Source organism: Urocitellus parryii, chromosome 16 (assembly GCF_045843805.1).
Source record: "Urocitellus parryii isolate mUroPar1 chromosome 16, mUroPar1.hap1, whole genome shotgun sequence".
Classification (NCBI taxonomy): Eukaryota; Metazoa; Chordata; class Mammalia; order Rodentia; family Sciuridae; genus Urocitellus; species Urocitellus parryii.
The window spans coordinates 16,562,896-16,583,149 of NC_135546.1; the positions used below are offsets into that span (position 1 = coordinate 16,562,896).

A 20,254-nucleotide genomic window follows, 5' to 3' on the forward strand; every position below is an offset into this window, starting at 1 on the left:
GTGACAAGCTGTCCAGTGAAGTCAAGAAAGCGAAACAAAACCAAGGCAGGAAAAGCCAGGTAGCAGCTTGCGGCTTTATTTAAGCACACAAAAAACGTGCGCGCGAACTGTCTATTCATTTTCTTCACTGCGCAGCCTGGCGTTGGGATTGGTGACTCTGATGGCCAGCTGGGCCGCTCTCTCCACGATGGCTTTGCGGTTCTTGGAGGAAACGTTGTGGGCGATCTCCGCACAGTAAGATCTGGAAGAGAATCAAGCACAGGAGTGAAGAGCAGGCCCAGCCCGGCAGGCACCTGGGAAATGCACTCGGGGGTGCTGAATGAGGCCCACAGATCCCCAAATCCTGGTGGGAGTCACTCTCCTAAGTCCTCACTATGGCCCCGTGAGCCACCTCCGTTTTAGATGAGGAAACCAAGGTCCACAGTGGTGGACGTGAATTCCCAGCTCACACAGCAAGAGACTGACACGTCTGGGAGGAAGCAGCCAGACTCCAGGTTCAAAGGCTGCCCCCACACCCCGGCTGACCCACCAACTCCAGAGTGCCACGGAGCTTGGCTTTGTCCATAGAGTCCTGGGACTTGCAAAGTGAGCAAGGGCAAAATCCAACAGTCTGAATAGAGCCAAGAGTCCCCAGTTGGATTACCGAGGACAGAGCCCACCAGCTGCACTTGGTACACTGTTCTAACCCGCCATTCCTCAGGGCTCTCAGAGCCACACTTTGAATGAGGACCCAAGCACTCCAACAGCAAGCAGTGAAGGCAGAGAGCTCCTGTGTCAGAGAGCAGGGCCTGATAGTCACGCCTAAAGGCTTCCTTCTCAGGACATGTCTATTGTACTGCACTTTTCACCTGTCTTCATTTTCCTCAAATGCTTTAGGTCTTTGCCACCTGCATACACAATAGCCACAGTGGATGCACCTACTGTTTTAAGGTGCAGCACGTTTCCCTCACGGCCACACAGCCGTCAGTGAATGGCTGTCTTGACGCCTGGTCCCAGCACTCTGCCGCCTTTCCACATGTGTTCCAACTGTATACTGCCTCAACAACCAGCTATATAAGCTTCCCTGCTTCGGTTTTAAACACAAATGCCCAAAAATGGAGATTAAAAAAAAATATGCTGTACTTCAGGAGGTTAAATACTGCAGCTGCTCTTGGAAACAAGATGGTTTCAAACAAGATGGTGCACATGAGGCTCCTGGCCTCGGTCTCCAGTCAGTATCCCCACCCTGCTTAAAGAAAACCCTGTGTTTGGGTACTGAGTTGTAGCTGTCCACCTGGCCGGATGGTCATCGCCTGCCACTAAGGAGAGCTCTGGGAACGTGCACAGATGACACCAGTTAGCCACTCTCCCCATCTTCTCCACTCCCTCAAGTGTCAAGGGCCCCTCCCATGACAAACTGCTCATTTCCCTGCCGTAATCCTGACTGCAGCAGCCCAAGTCTCCCACGGAGCTTGCCCAAATGCCTAACTTGCATCAAAACCTAGAACCTAGCGCCTGTGTCCCTCCACGTGCCCTCCGCTTTGTGCAAGCCCTTCTCTCCGCCCATAGGCCTCTTCCCCAACTCCAGATGGCACCTGGCTCTAAAGCCCTGACCCAGGCAGGCGGCCGCTCTTCCACCTCAGTGGCCAGATAACTCTTGCCACAGCACAGATGGAGGTGTCCCCTAGGCCTGAGGTTGTGAGTGCTGCAGTGGAATGAGCAACCCCTCCGCACAATTGCTGCCCAAGACACGTAGACTCGTGAGCTCTGCAGCAGGAGGGACCAACTCACTTGTTACACATGAGCAGCACCTCCAGCTCCTTGACGTTATGCACCAGGAACTTGCGGAAGCCACTAGGCAGCATGTGCTTGGTTTTCTTGTTGCTCCCGTAACCAATGTTGGGCATCAAGATCTGGCCCTTGAACCTCCTCCGCACCCGGTTGTCGATCCCTCTGGGTTTCCGCCAGTTGCGCTGAAACAAGGAAGGTAAAGGTGGGTTGGTCTCTGGGCAAACTGCCAGCCTTTCTTTTCAAGGAGAACAAATGAAAGAGAAGATGCGAGACACTAGGTGCCCTTGGGTAACAGGACTTCCTCCTCCTTTGGTGGGGAGGGGAAAAAATTCCTAGATTTACCCACTGGAAGTGGAGACCCACACTCTCACTCCTAAGCAACAGGAAGGTCAAATAGAGCAGGCTGAGATGTGGGGGGGCTGTGTCTTTGGGGAGATGAAGGGCACGGGTGTCCTCACTGTTCTTAGGACATGAGTTTTCACAACCAAAAAACCAGGGACAATCTCTGTCTGCGTCTCAGCAGTTCTAAGTCCACCTCAAATATGTGGCATAAATCTAAAGCTCTTGAAAGGCCCAGGGCAGCCCAGGGTCTGTTATTTAAATTTAGTTTACTCAGCAGGAGCCCCAGTGAGACCTGGGGAGACCCCAGTTCCTATGCAGCGCTCTCAGGCCAACCACAAACCAGCTCACCTGTCAAAAGCTGCTTAGACCAGGTGAGGCCACACACAGTAACTCCCTCCTACACCCCAACACTCACACCCACCCCAGAACCACATACGTACCTTAATTTTGACATATCGGTCTGACTGGTGCCGGATGAACTTCTTGGTCCTCTTTTTGACGATTTTGGGCTTCACGAGGGGTCGGAGGGCAGCCATGGTGCCTAAAAAGAAAAGGAAGATCCCCGTTGAAGCAGAATCCTCCCGAGGGGCTCCTGCCCAGGGCTTGGCTGGGACCTGAGTGGTGTCGCAGAGTGTCTTCCAATCACCAGTTACTGAGCAAGCTGGGAATGGAATGGGTGCCTCTGCTAGGCTTGCTCTCCCTCCTGTTTCCGAAGCTGGCAGAATACTAGGCACTCTCCAGATGCGATCTCAGGAGGTCAGGGGTCACCTCAGCCACTCAGAGCCCCCCAGAACAGCTGACTGACATCAAAACAGAACCCAAGACCTTCTCACTTGCAAAGGATGGCAAACTCCGACACCCCGAATTCTCCCCACCCCCAGATCGTCAACCTTTTTCTCATTTACAAAATGTACAAGACATTGGCACATTGCATGCCTGCCCCGTGCCTGGCACAAAATAAATGTTCAACAAAACAACTCCTGAAGGGTGCTGCAGCCCCGATACCCTCAAAAGCATGCATAAAACCACTCTGCACCCCCAAAACCAGCCAACCTGAGAACCAGATTCTACCCAGGACTGTCAGTTACCGTCCCCAAGGTGGACTTCCCGGTCACCCCATCTCTCTCTACCACAATCCTGTCATTTTCACAGCCATCAATTCACTTTGTCCCCCACCGCACTAGGTGCCCCCTAGCACCACGCTCTCCTCGAAGGTAAGGGATCAGTGCCATTTTCCAGGGATCCCGACCCACTACGGGAGTTTGTTAATGACCCATCGAATGCACTCAAGGGTCATCTTTTTGTTGACAGTCGCTCAGGGCCACAGGATGGAAGCGAAGGGGCCTAGGACGCGACAGTTAAATAAATGCACAAGGGCACTCTGGCCAGGGCGCGGTGACCCGCAGATCCCAGCTGAGCTGTCACCCGGGACTCGGGTCGCTCCACGGCCCCCAGAGACCGCGTAGTCTGGCCTCAACATGCACCATGAGCTGTCAGGGATCAATCAAGCGGTCCGCAGGTCCGACTGGCCCAAGGCGGCCTCCGTAAGAGAGCAAGCGGCCCTGGGAGGCAAAGCGCCATCACCGCACCAGGCCGCTTGGCTGTTCCCATGCACGTCCTAGGAGGCCGGCAGAGACAATACCCACAAAGCCGACCACGCAAAGGAGGCGGCCTTCTCACCAAGGGGTGAAGGGGCCCGGTGGTCACCCCCCAAATGGGGATGGCGACCGATTAAGACTCACCGAATACGAATGGCGGCCACCTCCGAAGGCAGCGCCGAGGAAGAGAGAGGAAGACGGCGCGCAAGGGCTGATGGGACGTAACCTGAGGGTCCTGGAAGGGAAAAGGTGGGCACTTCCGGCTCCGGGTCTTTCGAAGAAAATAAGGACGTGACAGAGGAATAACGCTACAAAAATGCCCAGTGCACCTGTGTTTTACTGGACATTAATATGTAGGAGTAGAAGTGAAAATGTATTTTCCCTTCCCTCCGGACTACATGGAAAATTTGGGAATGCTTTCAGAACCAAGACCTAGGACGGGGATCTACTTCCGCCAGAAATAGAAGCCAAAACCAGCTTTTAGACTATTTCCGTCCGCGTTTCTTCTCCCGGAAGTGCGCCTCCTAGTGGTCAGGAGGGAACAAAACAGTCACTTCCTAATCATTAAATCCAGAAAATGGTCCTCCCTAGCTGCAGGGGTTGGTTCCAGGATGTCACCCCACCCCATAAAATGGCATAGTATTGCACAGAACCTCTAGCTGTATCTTTTAAATCATCTCTAGATAACTTCTAATACTAATGCAATGTGAGTTCTATTTAATTGTATTGTTTAGGAAATGACAAGGGGAATAAACAGTAAGGAGGCTGTAGCCGCTCACATTCCATGGGATTTCATATCCTTATCACAATTCTAGAAGGTGGATCTATTATTTTCTTCATTCAACATGGGGAAAGCAAAGTTTGGAGATTTGACTCACTCTCAAGTGCACCCTTCTAACCACGTGTCTCTCCTGCCCAGTTTTAAAATTGTTCTTGATTTGTTTTACGTAGCTTTTCTTTTTAAGATCATCATGAGAATCAAATTCAGGAGGAAAACAAACAAGAAACCTTGGTTCTGCCACTCAAACACAATGCACATGTCCTTGGTGATCTTGCTAGTAGTTGTTCCAGGAGAGAGATGGGGACAGACGCTAAACCGGATTGTGTTAATGACTGAGAGGTGAGGGGAGGAGAAAGCCGTGTGTGTTGACAATGTCACCAGGAGGTTTTTGGCTGTGAAGAGGAGTTTGAGGAGACCCAGAGACTGGCAGTGTCTTGTCTGGGGTCACACAGCCGGCAGGCAGTAGGGTCAGGGCTGTTATGTCTCTGGCTACCCCACATCATGAATGATGTCACCCTGCAGCTGTGTGATGTTCAGTGGGATGGGGAGTGTGGGGACACATTGCAGGTGGCTGCCTGTGGGAGGCCTGTCATGACAGGGAGGGCTCATGAACATGTCTCTAGTTTCCAAAGACCCAGGATATTTGGAAGCAGGAGCCCAATGGCTCAGTCTTCAGGGATGAGGATCATGCTATCATCTCATTTAACAGCGGCGGGGACATGAGTGTCATCCTGTCTGTGGCTTCCCACGTGCACTGACATCCCATGAGGAGAGGCGGGAGGTGCCATGTCAGTCATTGCTGTCAGTGTCCCCAGGAATGTCCCTGCTATACGTCCCCAGCCTCCGTCTTCTTGAACACCCCTCTGGCCAACTGTGTGACTTTCTGGGGACACATGTCCCCTCTGAACACTGGGCACCCTGTGACCCAGGGAGAGCTGGCTGTCACGATGGCCTCCGGCCTTAGCCTAAGCAGCTCCATTTTAAACCAAACCTGCAGTCTCACCAGGCAAGCCACCGAGCCCCCAGTATGTCACCCAGGCACAGCCTGATGAAAGCAAGTCACCTTCCACAGCCCTGGTAAGACTCAGAGGGAAGTCCCTGTCATTTGTCTCCGCGCTGATAAGAGTCAGAGGTGAGAGATCAGGTCACCAAGAAACCCGGGAACAGCTGATAGGGACTGAAAGGGTGGGCAGACGCTCCCAATTTTTAATATAAACATGGGAGCCAATGGACGGACATTAGAGCCGGCGACACTGATGCCCACAGGCAGGGGACCCTGAGGACGACCTGGACGGACATGCCAGCTCTCCTCACGCTCTGCCTGATCCTCTGCATCGTCCTCAAGCTCTACAGCAACCTCTTGACCCTGGTGAGGACAGCGACTGCTCCCAGGACAAGCCTCTGTCGGTCCCTGTTGTGGTCACTGTGGCCTGAGTGCGCCTCGGCTGGACTGAAGGCCCCAGACTCCAGACTAACCCGAGCCTCACACTTGGCACGCGGAGGGAAGGCGTGTAACAGGTCGGTCGAGGTTAAGTGTGTTGACGGCGCTGAGCATCGACCTAGAATTGTTGGCTGTGAATGGATCGTGCCTGTGGCAGTGCCCAGCATTAAGGACGGTCATTCTTTGGGGCTGAGGACAGAGCTCAGCTGGTAGGTCCCGGGTCCCATCCCCAGCACCACACACACACGGCCCTATAGCGTGGCATCGTGTTAAGTGACTTGAGTGGATACGCATTGAAAAGGGCAGAAGCTCGTGGACATTCTTTATCTGTCCCCTCGACTGCGGATGTCACACTTCTGCCCACTGGGACACTGGCCCAGGCCGTCCCCCTGACATTATTTATTTTTTCTGGCTCTTTGACACTCTGGGTCCGTGGCGCAGGGCCCTGGCTGTCCTGGCTGCTGGCTCCGGGTGGCTGTGGCGGGGACTAGCTGATGAAGTACACCTTGGTGCAATCATAGTGGACACGGGTCATGTCCCTGGTGTCCCTTAGGGGCCACCATCGGTTAGGGTGGTGGACGGCCCGGTAGACTTGGGGCTTGTGTCGGACATGACTGAAGAGGGCCAGACTGCTCTCCTGGGCCACGGTGGGCAGGTAGAGCCGCAGCTTATCCAGCAGGTGACCCGGCCAGAAGGAATTCGGGTGAGTTGTGGGGGACCCACTGGGGCTCTTCTTCTTCAGCCTCCTGGGGAACAAGAGGACACAGGGAGGGCAGTCAAGGGGGACAGGCCGGGTGGACGTGGAGTGCCCCCAGGTTGGGTCAGCAACGAGCACCCAGAGGCCCACAGAGGCTGTCCTTTCCTGAAGGTCACACCTAAGCAGGTGGCTTGACCCCAGCCATGGACATTCTAGATTGTTCAGTGATTTACTTATGTGCTGAGGTGTCGGGCACAGGACCCAGGCCTCCTGCTGCCCAGGCCCGACCACCGAGCCGCACCCCCAGCCCCATGCAGGGTCATTTCAGGGTGGAGTTTGGGGTCCAGCCTCTGGGGCAGGGGTTCAAGTCCCCACTCGACCCTTTACTAGGACTTTGAGCAAGAGAGTCCACCTTTGTGGACATTGGTCTTCTTGTCTGTGATGTGCATATGCTGACAGCAGCGGCTTCGTGGGCTTGTGGAAAGGACTCAGATGAGTGAATCGTGGAACCTTCCAGAAGCAATGCCTGCCTGGGGCTCTCTAAGTGCTACTTCACTGTCCCTATGGTCCTGGGCACCGAGATCCCATGCTGTGCCAGGAGCCCTGGGCCTCGTGCAGAGGGGCCCAGCCCCAGGCCCCTGCCCTCCCACCAGGTAACAGAGCAAGGGACCAACCTGGCAAATTTCTCAAAGTCCGTGAAGCACATTTTCTTCGTTTTGAACGTTTTCCTACTGGAGGAGAGAGAGGGAGAGAGGGGGAGGCATTCTGTGAGGAGAGGGACATCCGGGCTAACGGGGAGCAGGCGTGGGGCCGTGAGGGGTGCACTCCTGAGGCTCAATCCAGGGGAACACGCTGGGGCTCGGCTCCCCAGACCTGGCCTTGCCCCTGGCCGGCTGGGTGACAGGGAAGTCCCATTCTCTCTCTCAGAATGCAGGACCCTTGGTGGTTCGTAGCTGCTGAATCTCAGTCCCTTTGGCCACCCCGACTCCGCCTGCCCCTGCCAGAGCCCAGGCCAGCTTTGTGGACAAGTGGCTAAAGCCTGAGCCTTCCCGCCTGGGCCAGAGACATCACTAACTGGTCACTGCGCTCTGTCCCACCAAGTCTCCATCCGGGGCCAGCTGTTTTCCTGTGGTTTGTTTTCTAGGCGCTGGGAATGGAGCCCAGGGCCTGCGGCTTGCTGAGCACACACCTTACCTCTGAGCCACCCCCGTCCCTGCCCACAGAACCCTTTATAAACTAAGGAGCAAAGGCAGCCAGTGTCCCTCCTTGACCTGGGGGCTGCGCCTCATCCCTGACACCCGGGGCCCATCAATGGACAAAACTCCCTTTCCTTCCTGAGCCCCTGGGTAGGAACTGGGGCCAGCCACCTGGGGACTGGGAGGCAGCAGGGGTCCTGGAGGCCACCACTGCCCGGCTCACGCCTCGCTCTCCCCCCCCAGGCCTCCCTACAGCTCCGGAGACGCCTCTCGGGGCAGCGTGAAGCCACCTAGCACCCGTGACTGAGTGTGACCTGGGTAAGGACGGGGGTCTGTCCTGGAACCCTCGGGGTGTGCAGGAGCTAATGTGCCCACTTTACAGATGGAGATGCCAAGGCGCCAGCAGCGAGGTAGAAAGATGGGGATTCCACCCCTGAGCCGCAGGGCGGGAAGGGAAGGCCCCAGCGTCCTGTGACTGGGAGAAGGTGACCCCCCTCAGGGTCAGGACCTTGCAAGTGGGTGAGGCTGTGCTCAGGAGGAGACCAGGGAAGGGAGGTGAGGAGGCCGGGACTCCAAGACACGCATGATACTGGGGACTGGCCAGTCCAAGCGAGCCCATTAGGTGACACGGGCACCCAGTACCAGTACCCAGTCACCCAGCACCCAGTACCCAGGCCCTGTGGCTGAAGGGCTGGCAGCGGGGCCCGTGTCGAGGGCGAGAAGAAACAGATCTGGAAGGAAGCAGGCCCGACCTCTCGGCCCCAGACTTCTTGAAGCGCTTGAAGGGAGCCATTTTCGGGGTGATCTTCCAGTCAGAGTAGAAGCCTCCGGGCTGCCGGATGGGGCGCACCTGGCCCTTATGGAAAATAATCTTGTCTCCAGGGTACAGCAGAGCTGCGAGCGGCAAGAGAGTCAGACAGGGCCATCAGGCCAAGATGGTCCCCCTAGCTAAGACTTTGGGGTCTGATGAGGCTTTAAAAATATATATATTTGTTCACATTTTTACTTAAAAGATGTTTTCTTTCTTTTTTTCTTTCTATTATGTATTTTATTTTACGTTTTTAGAGGTAACAGATGTCTACTACCTTGCTGCAGTTAGTGGTCATATGGGTATATGCACGAGTCCAAACTCACTGAATTGTATACACTAAGTGTGTGAAGCTTTGGTTTTGGTTTTTGATATATCAGTCATACCTCAAGAAATTGTTTAAAAAGAGCTGGACGTGGTGGCGCATGCCTGTCATCCCAGTGGCTTAGGAGGCTGAGGCAGGAGGATCGCGAGTTGGAGGCCAGCCTCAATAACTTAGAGAGGCCTTAAGCAACTCAGTGAGACAGGGGATAAAATATTTTATATTTTAAAATCTAAAAAACGGCTGGGGATGTGGCTCAGTGGTTGAGTGCCCCTGGGTTCAATCCCTGGGAAGAAGAGAAAGAAGGAGGAGGAGGAGGAGGGGGAGGGGTAGAGGGAGGAGGGGGAGGGGGAGGACAACATGAAGGAAAAGGAGAAGAAATAAGAATCCTCTTTCAGGCTTAGCTGCATGTTGGATCTCAGCCTCTGCTTTGGAGCATGTTCACAGTGACCGGTCCCCGTGTGGGTCCCAGAGGGCAGCGGCCTGTGGCTCCTCCCCTGGGGGGCAGGTAAGTCCACTGCCCTCCAATCCCCCAGCAGGGAAGCTGCTCAGAGGGGGACCAGTTGTTCTTTTTTTTCTGTTTGTTCGTTTGTTTTCTCTCCCGTTAGGAGACACAGGATATTCTTAGCTAAATTATTCTGATTGCCTCTGACAGTTGAGTACATATCCAAAAATATTGATGGTGGGAGAGCGTGTGGGTGGCCAGGTTTCTGTAACTTGGGGAGCTGAGGAGCTGTGGAATCCCACTCCAGCTCTGGGCCTGGCTTGGCTTATTATGCCACTGTTTCTAGTTTCCTGGGCTGTTGTGGTTCGATTCTTTTCTTTTTTTTTTTTAGATGCAAGCTGTCTTTTTGAATTTTGCTTTTACTAATGCAAACAACTTCTTCTTTTTTTTTTTTTTTAACCTTTGGTGCTGGGGATTGGCCTCAGGGTCTTGTGCATGCTCTCTGCTGGGCGAGTGCTCTACCACTGAGCTACACCCCCAGTCCCAGTCTGGCCTCTGACTGGGGATCCTACTGCCTCAGTTCCCCAGGTCATTGGGATCACAGGAATGTGCCACTGTGCCTGGCCAATCGTGTGTGTGTGTGTGTGTGTGTGTGTGTGGCACTGAACCCAGGACCTCATGTCTGCTAGGCATCTGCTCTACACCTGCAGACCCCAATATAACAACACATTGCTAGCCACAGTCACCCCACTACGTAATACAACCTCAGATCTCTGTCCTACACACATTATTTCACTTTCTATTTTTAAATGATAGTTCACCCCCAGATGGCAAAAAAACAGTGAACAAGGCTGGGGCTGGGGCTCAGTGGTAGAGCACTGGCCTAGCATGTGTGAGGCGCAGGGTTCGATCCTCAGCACCACATACAAATAAATAAGTAAAATAAGGGTATTGTGTCCATCTGCAACTAAAAATATATATTTTTTTAAAAAGTGCAGAGAGGGTTGAGCCCTCTCCAACTCCCTTCAGTGCTCATGGGGCATGTGGCTGTAATACATGATCAGGAAAGGGCCCTGTGTGGGCAGTGTGGCTCAATGGATAGGGAGGGGGATTGCTATATAAGGGTCAGCAAAGGCTGAGCCTGGCTGCACTGGGACAGCACAGGGGACAGTCGCAGGAGAAGCAGACTCATGAGGTTAATTAGATCTATTCTTAAGGCTTGACTTTGTCTCACAGATCTCCTTGGGAGAGTTTCTCTGATAAAGGCAGAACGTAAAAAATACTGGCCCAGGCTCAGTGGCAGAGTGTTTGCCTGGCAAGTGTGAGGCACTGGGTTCGATCCTCATCACCACATAAAAATAAATAAATGAAATAAAGATATTTTTAAAAAATACTGGCCCAGGGCCTCCCCCTTCCTGCCAGTGTTGAGCTGAGCTTGCCCTCAGACGGCAACATGTGAACACTTTATGTTCTAGAAAAAGCAACAGACGTTCCACTCTATACTGGTTCCTTGGGGAAGATGAGGAGGCTGAACTGTAAGAAGGTTTCGAAGAAAGGGAAGGGAAGATGTACAATATTAACATTTTCAAAAGGCACCCCTGATTTCTTTTCTCTCTCTCTCCCTCCCTGCACCCCTTTTTGGTTGGTACAGGGGCTGCAATCCAGAGGTGCCTTACCACTGAGCCACATCCCCAGCCCTTGTTATTTTTTGAGACAGGGTTTCACTAAGTTGCTTAGGGACTTGCTGAAATTTTCGAGGCTGGCCTCCAACTTGCGATCCTCCTGCCTCAGCCTCCTGAATTGGTGGGATTGCAGGTGTGCGCCACTGCACCCAGTTCCTTCATGTTTTTAAAGTGCAGAGACAGGGTCCTACCTGCTCATTTCGTAAGTCATCAGGGAACGGGCGCCCCAGCTCTCCTCCCTCCTCCTGCCCAGCGCCTGCCCTGCAGGCCACAGTGGCTTGGCGGGGTGACTTCTATCTGGAGAAGGACAAGCCCTGGGTGATCGCCACCCTCACCCTGCCTAGGGAACATGGCAGCTTCCTGAGGGCCAGCTGCTGAGCCTCACCTCTCATGAGGATGTCCTCGGTCAGCGGGAGGCCGTAGGACTCACAGAGACTGCAGCACTGCAGGTAGACCAGAAAGACGTCCTTGCGGGCCTTGTTGATGAGCCCCTGCATGTCCCCGGGAATGGTGGACGGGAGGCAGTGAGCGTCAACCTGCTCCTTCCCAGGATGCACCGGGTGAGAGTACTGGATGGAGGGGAGGAAGGAGGCACAGAGGGGGGCTCCCCTGTCTGTGTGCCCAGGACCTTCCTCCTGGCCCAAAGGCAGGAGGAGGGTCTTCTTCACCTCCCCCCAGAGGTCCCCAAGAGAGGGAATGGAAAAGCAGCTGTATTTCAGGTTCCAAGGACAGTGACCTTGGAGAAGAACCCCGCATGGTCAAGGTTACCCCTGAAGAGCCCTTGAGTTGGGCACACGGTTGTGTAACACGCATGGAAGGCCACGGTTAACAGACGCTCTCGAGGAGTTCTATTGAAAAATGGCTCAGGAGGCTGAGGCAGGAGGATCACCAAGTTCAAGGCCAGCCTCAGCAACTTAGGGAGGCCCTAGGCAACTTAGCGAGACCTTGCCTCAAAATTTTAAAAAGCGTAAAGGATGTAGCTTAGTGGTAAAGCACCTCTGGGTTAGGGACTTGCTAAGTTGTCAAGGCTGGCCTCCAACTTGTGATCCTCCTGCCTCGGCCTCCCAAGCCTCTGGGATTACAGGTGTGCACCAGCATGCCCACCTTCTTCTCCACAGTTTGCAAGGCAGGTATGGTTCTTATTACCCAGGTAAGGGGCGGTGGGGAGCTCAGGGAGGTGAAAACACCTCTTCCAAGGGTTCTTCCATCCAGCAGGGTGCAGGGTGCTTGAACCCAGCCTGGCCCTTCCCCAGTCCCCATGCCCCTCCCGAGCCTGGGGGTACCTTGTACTGGTGCTTCTTCTCGTAGTACCGCCTGTCCACCTCCTCCATCTCCTCCAGGGTCATGGGCCGTGCCTCTGTCTCCACGTCCACCTTGGGCACTGTCAGAAGATCCATCTTGGGAATGGTTGAGTCCTTTTGTTTACGGACAGAGCTCCTGAGGCAACTCTTCTCCTTATCCACGTCTAGTCGGAGAGAAGAGACAAGGAGGGAGGGACTGAGAGGCCGCTGGCCAGGGAAGCAGGCATCCAGTGACACTGAGCAGAGCCAAGTCAGCCCTCGGCTCCCGCGCCACGTATTTGGTCAGCGTCCATCTCAGACACGCCCCGTTGAATGTCCCTCCTTTCCCCCGATGGCCCCCTCATCCCCCTACTCCACCTCCCCAGCCTTCCTGGTGACATTCTCATCCTCTGTGGCCCTGTTTCCACCAGGTGGCTAATAGGATCTTTAAAAAATAGAAACCATGCCATGTGCAGTGGCCCACGCCTGTCATCCCATAGCTTGGGAGGCTGAGGCAGGAGGATCGCAAGTTGGAGGCCAGCCTCAGCAAGTTAGTGAGGCCCTGAGCAACTTAGCAAGACCCTGTCTGTAAATAAAAAAATAAATAAATAAAAAGGGCTGGGGGTGGGGCTCAGGGGTTAAGGGCCTTGGGTTCAATCCCTGGTACCAAAACAGAAACCAAAAAACCAACCAAAACAAAAAAATCAAACCATAGCACCTCACTCCCCTGGCTTCTCACTGCGCTGGAGCCCAGAGCCTTTCTGACTGGACCACACGGCCCTCTTAGAATATGGCCTTGGCTTTGGCTGACCCAGTCCCGGCTGCTCGCCCCTCACCCACTTCCCATGGCCGCCCTGACTGCCCCTGTCCTCCAAGCCTCTCCTGCCCCAGGGCCTTTGCCTTGATGGTTCCATCTGCCTAGGACGCCTTCTCCTCAGACTGACCTGACGCTGGCTCCTCCATCCCTGGGTCAGCTTCAGGGCCTGCTTCTGGGACAGGTCTTCCCCGGCCACCACCCTCTGACTCTGTCCTACTGTCTTCAAGCCATGGTCACCTTGAGTAACCCTTGACTCGTCAGCTGTTGAAGGTAGGGGCTTTGGCTTGTTCACGGCTGTGTTCCCAGTTCCTAGAACCGTGCGTGGCACATAGTAGGTGCTCAGCAATATGAGAATAAACGGGAAAATCCTTTGCTCCTGCCCTGATTCTGCCCTCAGTGCCTTATGCTGACACGAAATCTGGGCCTTACTTCCTTCTGTTGAGACTGTGGACAGGTGGGCATCTAGAAATGCCAGCACGTCCTCCTGCACCAGGTGCCCAAACTCTTGCCTCTTCAGACAAAGCCAGGGACACCCAACTCCACCTACTTGCCCACTGACATTACTACTTTTTAAATTTTTTTTTTTTTTTTTTTTTTTTTGGTGGTGGTACTGGAAACTGAGCCCCTGAGCCACATTCCTGGCCCTATCTATTTATTTATTTAATTTTGAGACAGTCTCACTACATTGCCAAGCCTGGCCTCCACCTTGCCATCCTCCTGCCTCAGCCTCCCCAATCACTGGGATCAAAGATGGCTCATGACGACTGTGAGGATGCTCAGGTTCCCTGGGCTCTGACGGGATGGAGGCCCTGCTCAGGAGGGGACAGCCGCTCTGCAGGGCAGCTTGGGACTGGGAAAATAGGGATGGATGCTTGGGGGGAGCTCCCCCGGTACCAGCGAGGATACTGGGCACCCGATTTGGTGTGGCAAGGAGTTAGTCCTGTCCCAACTCTTCACCTATAGGAGGCGACCCTTCTGCTGCCCTTGGTAGGGCTCCTGCAGGTTGGATCTCAGGGAGGGTGAGGAGACTCCCCACAAACATGGAGGGGACTCTGGGGCCTCCTGCGCCGCGCTCGCCCCCAGGACGGGTGGGGTACGCACCGTCTCTTCTAGTGCGCAGGGTGCTCCTCTGCCGACTCAGAGACCACTGCTTGTAGCTGGTGGCCAGGTTGTCCATGGTGATGCTATTGTGCCTCCCCAGAGAGCTCAGATAGATCACGATGTCCTCCACCTCCTGGCCACTCAGAGGGACTCCGGCCTCAGGAGAGAAGAGGACACACGGGATCTGGCAGGCTCCCGTGCAAACACCCTGCCCTGCCAACCAAGGCCTGGCCAATCTGGTCCACCCTCCAGCTCCTCCCTTTTGGGTTTCTCTGCAGCCACTCCCCATGTCCCCGCCACAGGAGCCCAGAGCCCTTCACAGTTCCCTGCTCTCTGCCCGCAAACTTGTCTCCTCCTTCCAAGCCCAGGCCACATGCCGCCATCTTACAGAGCCAGGCCCTGGGATCCCACCCTTCCTTGTACCAGTCTCATTTACCAGGTGGGTAGGAAGCAGGGTTTCACCTTCTGTCATCCTTGTTGACAAAGGGCACCTAAGGCCCCCTTAACTGAAGTAAAATAGGACCAGAAACAGTATACACCTGATTCTTTTAAGGACAAGGAGCAACTTTGGAGGGATATAGTGCTTGCCAGCAATACGGAAGGTTCTAGAAGTTTTAAAGGAAATATAATTGTGCTCCTCAATGTCTTTAGATAATTGTCGTTGTCTACTGAAGTCACCTTAAATGGAGATCAGGACTCTCTGGGGACTAAAGGATTTAATATCTTGCCTTTTTGTTTATGGGGACTAAAGAGTCTCACTGAGCAACATCCCAGCCCCGACATGGGACTCCTGACCCCATGACACGTGACTGGCACGACTGGGGAATTGGACTTTTGATTTTATTTATTTATGATCGATTTACACCAGAGCCAGTCAGAGTGGAAACGGGGAGAAGGTGGTCTTGGGCCATCACAGAGGGTCTGAGTGAGAAGCAAGACCCGGATGTGATTCGTACCCAGGACAGGTGGAGAAGGTTCTAGAAGGTTCAGGAAGCGGGACTGAAGGCCCAGCTCTCTCTGGGTTCAGTTCTGGGGTCTGATGGGCTGAGTTTCGGGTCCTGTGTAGGGTCTTTTAAGGTCACACTAGTGCAGGGGTGTTTTTTTTTAGTTGTCAATGGACTTTATTTATTTGTGGTGTTGAGGATCAACCCAGGGCTGCACACATGCGAGGCCAGCTCTACCACTGAGCCCCAGCCCCTGCCCTCCCTGTGTCCACTTCTGAGCTGACCCAGAACCTGGGGAGAGGGCCCGAGGGGAGGTGCAGCCTCCTCCCACCCGCTGAGGCCCAGCCAGGAGTGGGGGCTGCTCACTGCCTTCAGAGTCACGATGAACTCCTCCCTGGAGATCCGCTGCCTCCAGTCCCCGTCTGCCTTGTGAAACAGCTCCAGGACCTTGACCTTGTGGCTGCGCAGGAAGGAGTACATGTCTGACAGTGCGGGGGGCTTGGGCAGCCGGAGACGGGGCACCGATTTTGGAGAGGCTTTAACGGGTTTTACCTGGAAAAGGCCAGAGAGAGGGGCAGAGGGGGAGTTGAAAGGAGATGGACCCATGGGACGCAATCTCCAGGAAGACCGAGGCTGAGCAGCTCTCAACAGAAGGACAGAAGATGGAGAGCAAAGGAGGATGCAGGGCATCTGTGTTTTGCTGCAGAACACATGGAGACTGCTTGTGTGAGCCTCGGTTTCCTCATCTGGAACAAGAGGCTTGGACAAGGAGCACTAAGATTTCCCTCATATGCACATCTCTCCCGTCATGAACACAGCCCCAGGCCCCAGGCAGGTAGGCAATACTTTTTGGGGGGAAGAAATAAAGGATGCTGTGAATTAGATATTTCTCTACTTACAGATGAGGAATCAGGCACAGAGAGGTAAAGTGATGTGCCCAAGGTCACACAGCAGCTACAGAGCTGCATTTGTAACCCAAGTCCAGTGTTTATTCATAGATACTGTGTTGCTGGGAGAAAAGTGTGGGTTAGACCCATGACATTAGGGCTTTGGCTATGATAATAGCAAGATTAACCCTGAAGTTTCTAGTCCAACCAACCCAAATAATACCAGGGAGACTGCAATAATAAGAAAAAATTTCAACCACTGTTTGAATGCTAAATATTTCTTGCTTTAAGTCACTTTGGGGCAACTTGTTATGGGGTGACAGTCACACCTCTCTTTCCGGACCTCTGTTTGTTCCCCTGTGAAATGGGTTGAAGCATCCCCCTCCCGACCAACCCAAGGGATGAAAAATGACAACGTATCCCTAAAAACTTCACCGTCGTCATCTGACACAGAGGACAGCTCACCATGGCGGCCTTGAAAGTACGCAAGGCGAGGTCCCTCCGGGCGTCAAGCTCTCTGTGGATCATGTGCAGCACCTTGGCTTCTGAAGGCGTGATACTGGGTTTGTTCTCCAGCCACCGCTTCACGTCACCGAACGACTCTAGCTCCTCCCGGAGCCTCAGCCTGTGGTTCAGCCAGGTCTTCCTGTCCTCGGGCTGCCCTTGGATATCACCGTTTTCCAGGGCTTTGTAGCTGGGGACCGGTGGCGGGGGTGGCGTGGGCGGGAGGGTGGGATCCCTGGGCACCGGCTCCTGCCTCTGAGGCAGGATGATGATCCTCCGGCGGCTCTCGGGCAGTTGGAAGTCCTTCTGCTTGAACTGCCGGAAGCAGTGCTCAATGATGGGATCGGAATCAAACAGGTTGCTGACATTTTCCTCCAAATCTAACAGCTTATCCTGGTAGATCCCTTGGGAGAAAGTCAAAGAAAAGTTCCTTTTTATGGATTTTTTTTTTGATGTGATTGGCACTCACGATGGCAGGCACCAAGCTAAGGACTTTACCCACTTTCTCTAACGGACTCCTTTTCACCTCCAGCCCCCCGATTGATGCTCCCATTGGATATCAGAACGAACTTGGAAGAAGGAAAGTCTGATCTGATCCACTCATCTCAGGTACCACAGCACCTGTGGTAGCTTGAGTGCCTGGATCTGAGTCCTGGCCCTGCCCCTTCCTGGCTGCATGATCTTGGGCAAGTCACTTGACCTCTCTGGGCCTCACTTTCTACATCTGTAAAATGGGGATAATTAAAGTACAACCCTAGTGGGTGGTGGTGGTTTTTAGAATCGCACAGTTGATGAAAGCTGCTTTGTATGTGACCCGAGTTTCCCGTTCTGAGATTTGCTGTGTCCTCTGAAGGGCAGAAGAGTCCCTAAAGTCTCCCCCTGGCTGAGTACTTTTTATTACATGTTTTCTAGTCCAAATGTCACCCTGGTGCCTACCCACCACACCTTCCTCATAAAACTGCATCCTAAAGTTCCTTGGGGTCCTGTGTCCATCAATAGGAAAGCAAGACAGGCTGCCATGTGACAGAAGCTGCTGTCACATAGTCACAGGTGCAGACTGTGAACATGTTGCCTCTGGATTGAGGAGGAAAGCCCTCAGAGGTCCATTCCCTGCCCAGGTCTGAGACTCTAAAATGTCACTGGTAGACTTTGCTTCTTTTTGTACCCCCCTGGGGTACAAATGTCTCTGCATGACATTGTGAGTGTCTAATTGTGGTTTCTAGAAAGGACATCCTTAGATTGATCCAGAACTGGTTTCCCAGAAACTCCTACCCCTTGATCCTACTCCTCCTGATGGATGATCCAGAAAACACACTTGCTCCCATTTCTCTGGGAAAGTCTGTCTGGACATGAATGTGTTCATGAAATTCTCCCCTCTCTTGGCTTCTGATTCAAATCTCTGGCTAAGTCTCATGTCACCTCTCTGGCCACCGTTCTTGAGACCCTGTCTCCCTGCTCAGCCCTTAAATATCAGTGTTCTCTTCTCTTTTTTTCAGAGAATCTCCTCTGCTCTCGTGTTTTGATGACCTTCGTGCCAAGGACACCCATACCAATATTTATGATCTGAAACCAGCCCCTGTTCTATACATCCAGATGCTTCTAAGACATTTCATCTGGGTGGCTTCCAAGGATCTCAAGCTCAGGAGTTAGGTGACAACCAACCAAAAATGAATTTGTCTTCATGTCCCTGGGTCCAACTAGCCAGGTCCTCTGGGCTAGAGTGTGGCTCTTCTTCTCCTTCTGACTCGGGGAACTCCTTTTTTACCTTTAAGGCCTGGTGTAAAGATTTTTCTAGCAGCTTGGAACTGTTCCTCCAATGTCCCCTACATTCAGCAGATCTCTTACTTCTGGGGGACACCCCTGAACCCCGCATTCACCCCTTCTCATTCTGTAATTATCCATTTCTCTCTGTCCTTCTGAAGCTGCAGAGGTTTGCCAAGAATTTAGCCTGCGGTGACTGTCCTCAGAACCTTGAAGTCTGGAGGTGTCTTCCAAAGACTCGGCCAACCAGGCTGCGGCATGGATATCTCAGAAGTGCACATGACGAGGGGCCCTGACTCTCTGGAAACCCCTCACCCAGCAGGGACACGGCACAAAGAGATCTTGGTCTGTCGTCACCCTCACCCCCACTTCTACACGTCAGGGTGGGGGACCGAGGCTTCCTACAGCCGACATCCTGGAGGAAGTCAGCCTGGACTTACGCGACGGCTGCAGAAACAGACTCTGGTAGATCCTGAAGTAATAGTCCAGGGTCTGGCGTCTGGGATCCGGGGTGGGTGACAAAACGTCTGCGTTCATCGGGGCGTTGGCTCGTGGCAGGAGCCGGAGCTCCAGGAAACTCTCTCTTGGGTTTCGAGAAAGGCGCGCTCCTTTGCAAAGAGTAGCAACAACCCGTTGCCATGACACCCGGGGCCGGGAGCTGATTGGCCCAGAGCGCCCAGGTGGGAGGAGCGCGGGGCGTGGCCGCCCGCCTTCCCTCTCAGTCCCTGTCGCCCTGTCCTGGTCCGATCCTGAATTTGCAGGAAACCAATCGCGGGCTTCCCTGCAAACTAGGGTCTGGGCAGACGTCCACGCCTTCAGTTCTCGGGTCTTCTCACCCAAACAAGAGGCCCTACGAGCTCGGGGGTGTCTGAAGCACCCCTCAACACGCGCTGGAGGCTGCGGGCCACTGCTGTGCGATTCCATTTATGCGGAAACCCAGGACAGGGGGACCCAGCAGAGTGCCCACTCATCACTGCCAGGGTATGGGGGCGGGCTAGGAATGACTGGCAACAGGTTGGGGCTTCTTTTAGGGTGATGGAAAGTTCTGGAATCATTGACGATTGGACAACCATGTAAATGTAGTAAAAACTACTGATTTTTTCTTTTCCTGTGTTGGGGATGAAACCCAGGGCCTTGCTCGGGCTGGGGAGGCACTCTGCTACTGGACTACCTCCCTGAAGTGGCTAGGTGATGGATTTTATACATTTTACCCCCAAAAGGTAAAAACAAAGCCACTTCAGTGCAGTTTCTGTGCTGGGCACCATCTTTACTGGATTGCATTATCTCGGGGACCCTCAATGCCAGAGGCAGTCACGGTGGTGTTCCCTGGGGCCACCTGAAGAGCATTCTTGACAGGAGGCACCCTCTAAGCACTGGTATGTGTGAACTTAATGATCACAATAACCACGTGAGGGAGGCGGTGCTATCCCATCTCAGAGATGAGGAAACAGGTCCCTAAGTCAGGCAACTCCACCTGCAAGAAAGGGGAAGGCCCGCCTGGAGCCTGGGCAGCCCTTTGTGGTCCTGTGGAGCTCACCTCCATGGCTCATGCTATCAGTAGGGACATGGGGACGGGTCGGGATGTGTCATCAAGCCCGCATGCAGCCCTATCTGATGCTGGTTTGGTGAGTATATCACACCCTCCGACCCTGACTGTGGCCCAAGGCTTCTGAGACCCTAGTACATCTTTAGCTGCCATTGATAGGGACAGACAGCTCTGCTCCCCTTCATTGCTGTCTGCCATTCTCTCTTCCTCCAGGATCTCCAGTCTTGTCTTCTTTGTCTCCTTCCCCGACAGAGGGTTTGCCTTTGTGGATGCTGTTCAGATGTGATGGGTTAGTATGGAGTGGACTTAGGATGTCCTGGGGAGGGGAAGGT

The 20,254-nt window shown here is 53.8% G+C and overlaps 2 protein-coding genes and 1 non-coding gene across 3 annotated transcripts; all 3 read right to left on the reverse strand.

Annotated features, from left to right (window-relative positions):
• Positions 1-60: 60 nt before the first annotated feature.
• Positions 61-3,936, reverse strand: Rpl32 (ribosomal protein L32). Its single transcript, XM_026383061.2, has 4 exons — positions 3,855-3,936; positions 2,553-2,653; positions 1,771-1,952; positions 61-241 (listed from the first exon to the last, which is right to left on the reverse strand). Exons 2-4 carry the CDS (start codon positions 2,646-2,648, stop codon positions 112-114), a joined length of 408 nt encoding a protein of 135 aa, XP_026238846.1. The 5' UTR covers positions 2,649-2,653; positions 3,855-3,936; the 3' UTR covers positions 61-111.
• LOC113178854 (small nucleolar RNA SNORA7) lies at positions 2,732-2,871 on the reverse strand. The gene has a single exon (XR_003300276.1). It is a non-coding gene; the product is annotated as a small nucleolar RNA SNORA7 (small nucleolar RNA).
• A 2,483-nt stretch (positions 3,937-6,419) lies between the features above and the next one.
• Efcab12 (EF-hand calcium binding domain 12) lies at positions 6,420-18,913 on the reverse strand. Its single transcript, XM_077793502.1, has 9 exons — positions 18,817-18,913; positions 16,561-17,019; positions 15,591-15,760; positions 14,281-14,437; positions 12,362-12,547; positions 11,468-11,668; positions 8,578-8,719; positions 7,304-7,357; positions 6,420-6,678 (listed from the first exon to the last, which is right to left on the reverse strand). Exons 1-9 carry the CDS (start codon positions 18,911-18,913, stop codon positions 6,420-6,422), a joined length of 1,725 nt encoding a protein of 574 aa, XP_077649628.1.
• Between the last annotated feature and the right edge of the window lie 1,341 nt (positions 18,914-20,254).

Bases quoted from the DNA above. Each gene is read 5' to 3' on its own strand.
- Efcab12 (XM_077793502.1), bottom strand. From the start codon at position 18,913: ATGAACGCAGACGTTTTGTCACCCACCCCGGATCCCAGACGCCAGACC. The intron at 11,669-12,361 runs CCCCAGGCTCGG...TCTGTGCCTCCT, and splicing joins GAAGCACCAGTACAAGGTAC to TCCTCCCCTCCATCCAGTAC. The intron at 7,358-8,577 runs GTCGGGCCTGCT...CTCCTCCAGTAG, and splicing joins AAGAAGTCTGGGGCCGAGAG to GAAAACGTTCAAAACGAAGA.
- Rpl32 (XM_026383061.2), bottom strand. From the start codon at position 2,648: ATGGCTGCCCTCCGACCCCTCGTGAAGCCCAAAATCGTCAAAAAGAGG. The intron at 1,953-2,552 runs GTACGTATGTGG...TCCTTGTTTCAG, and splicing joins ACCGATATGTCAAAATTAAG to CGCAACTGGCGGAAACCCAG. The intron at 242-1,770 runs GTGAGTTGGTCC...ATTCTCTTCCAG, and splicing joins GTGCTGCTCATGTGTAACAA to ATCTTACTGTGCGGAGATCG.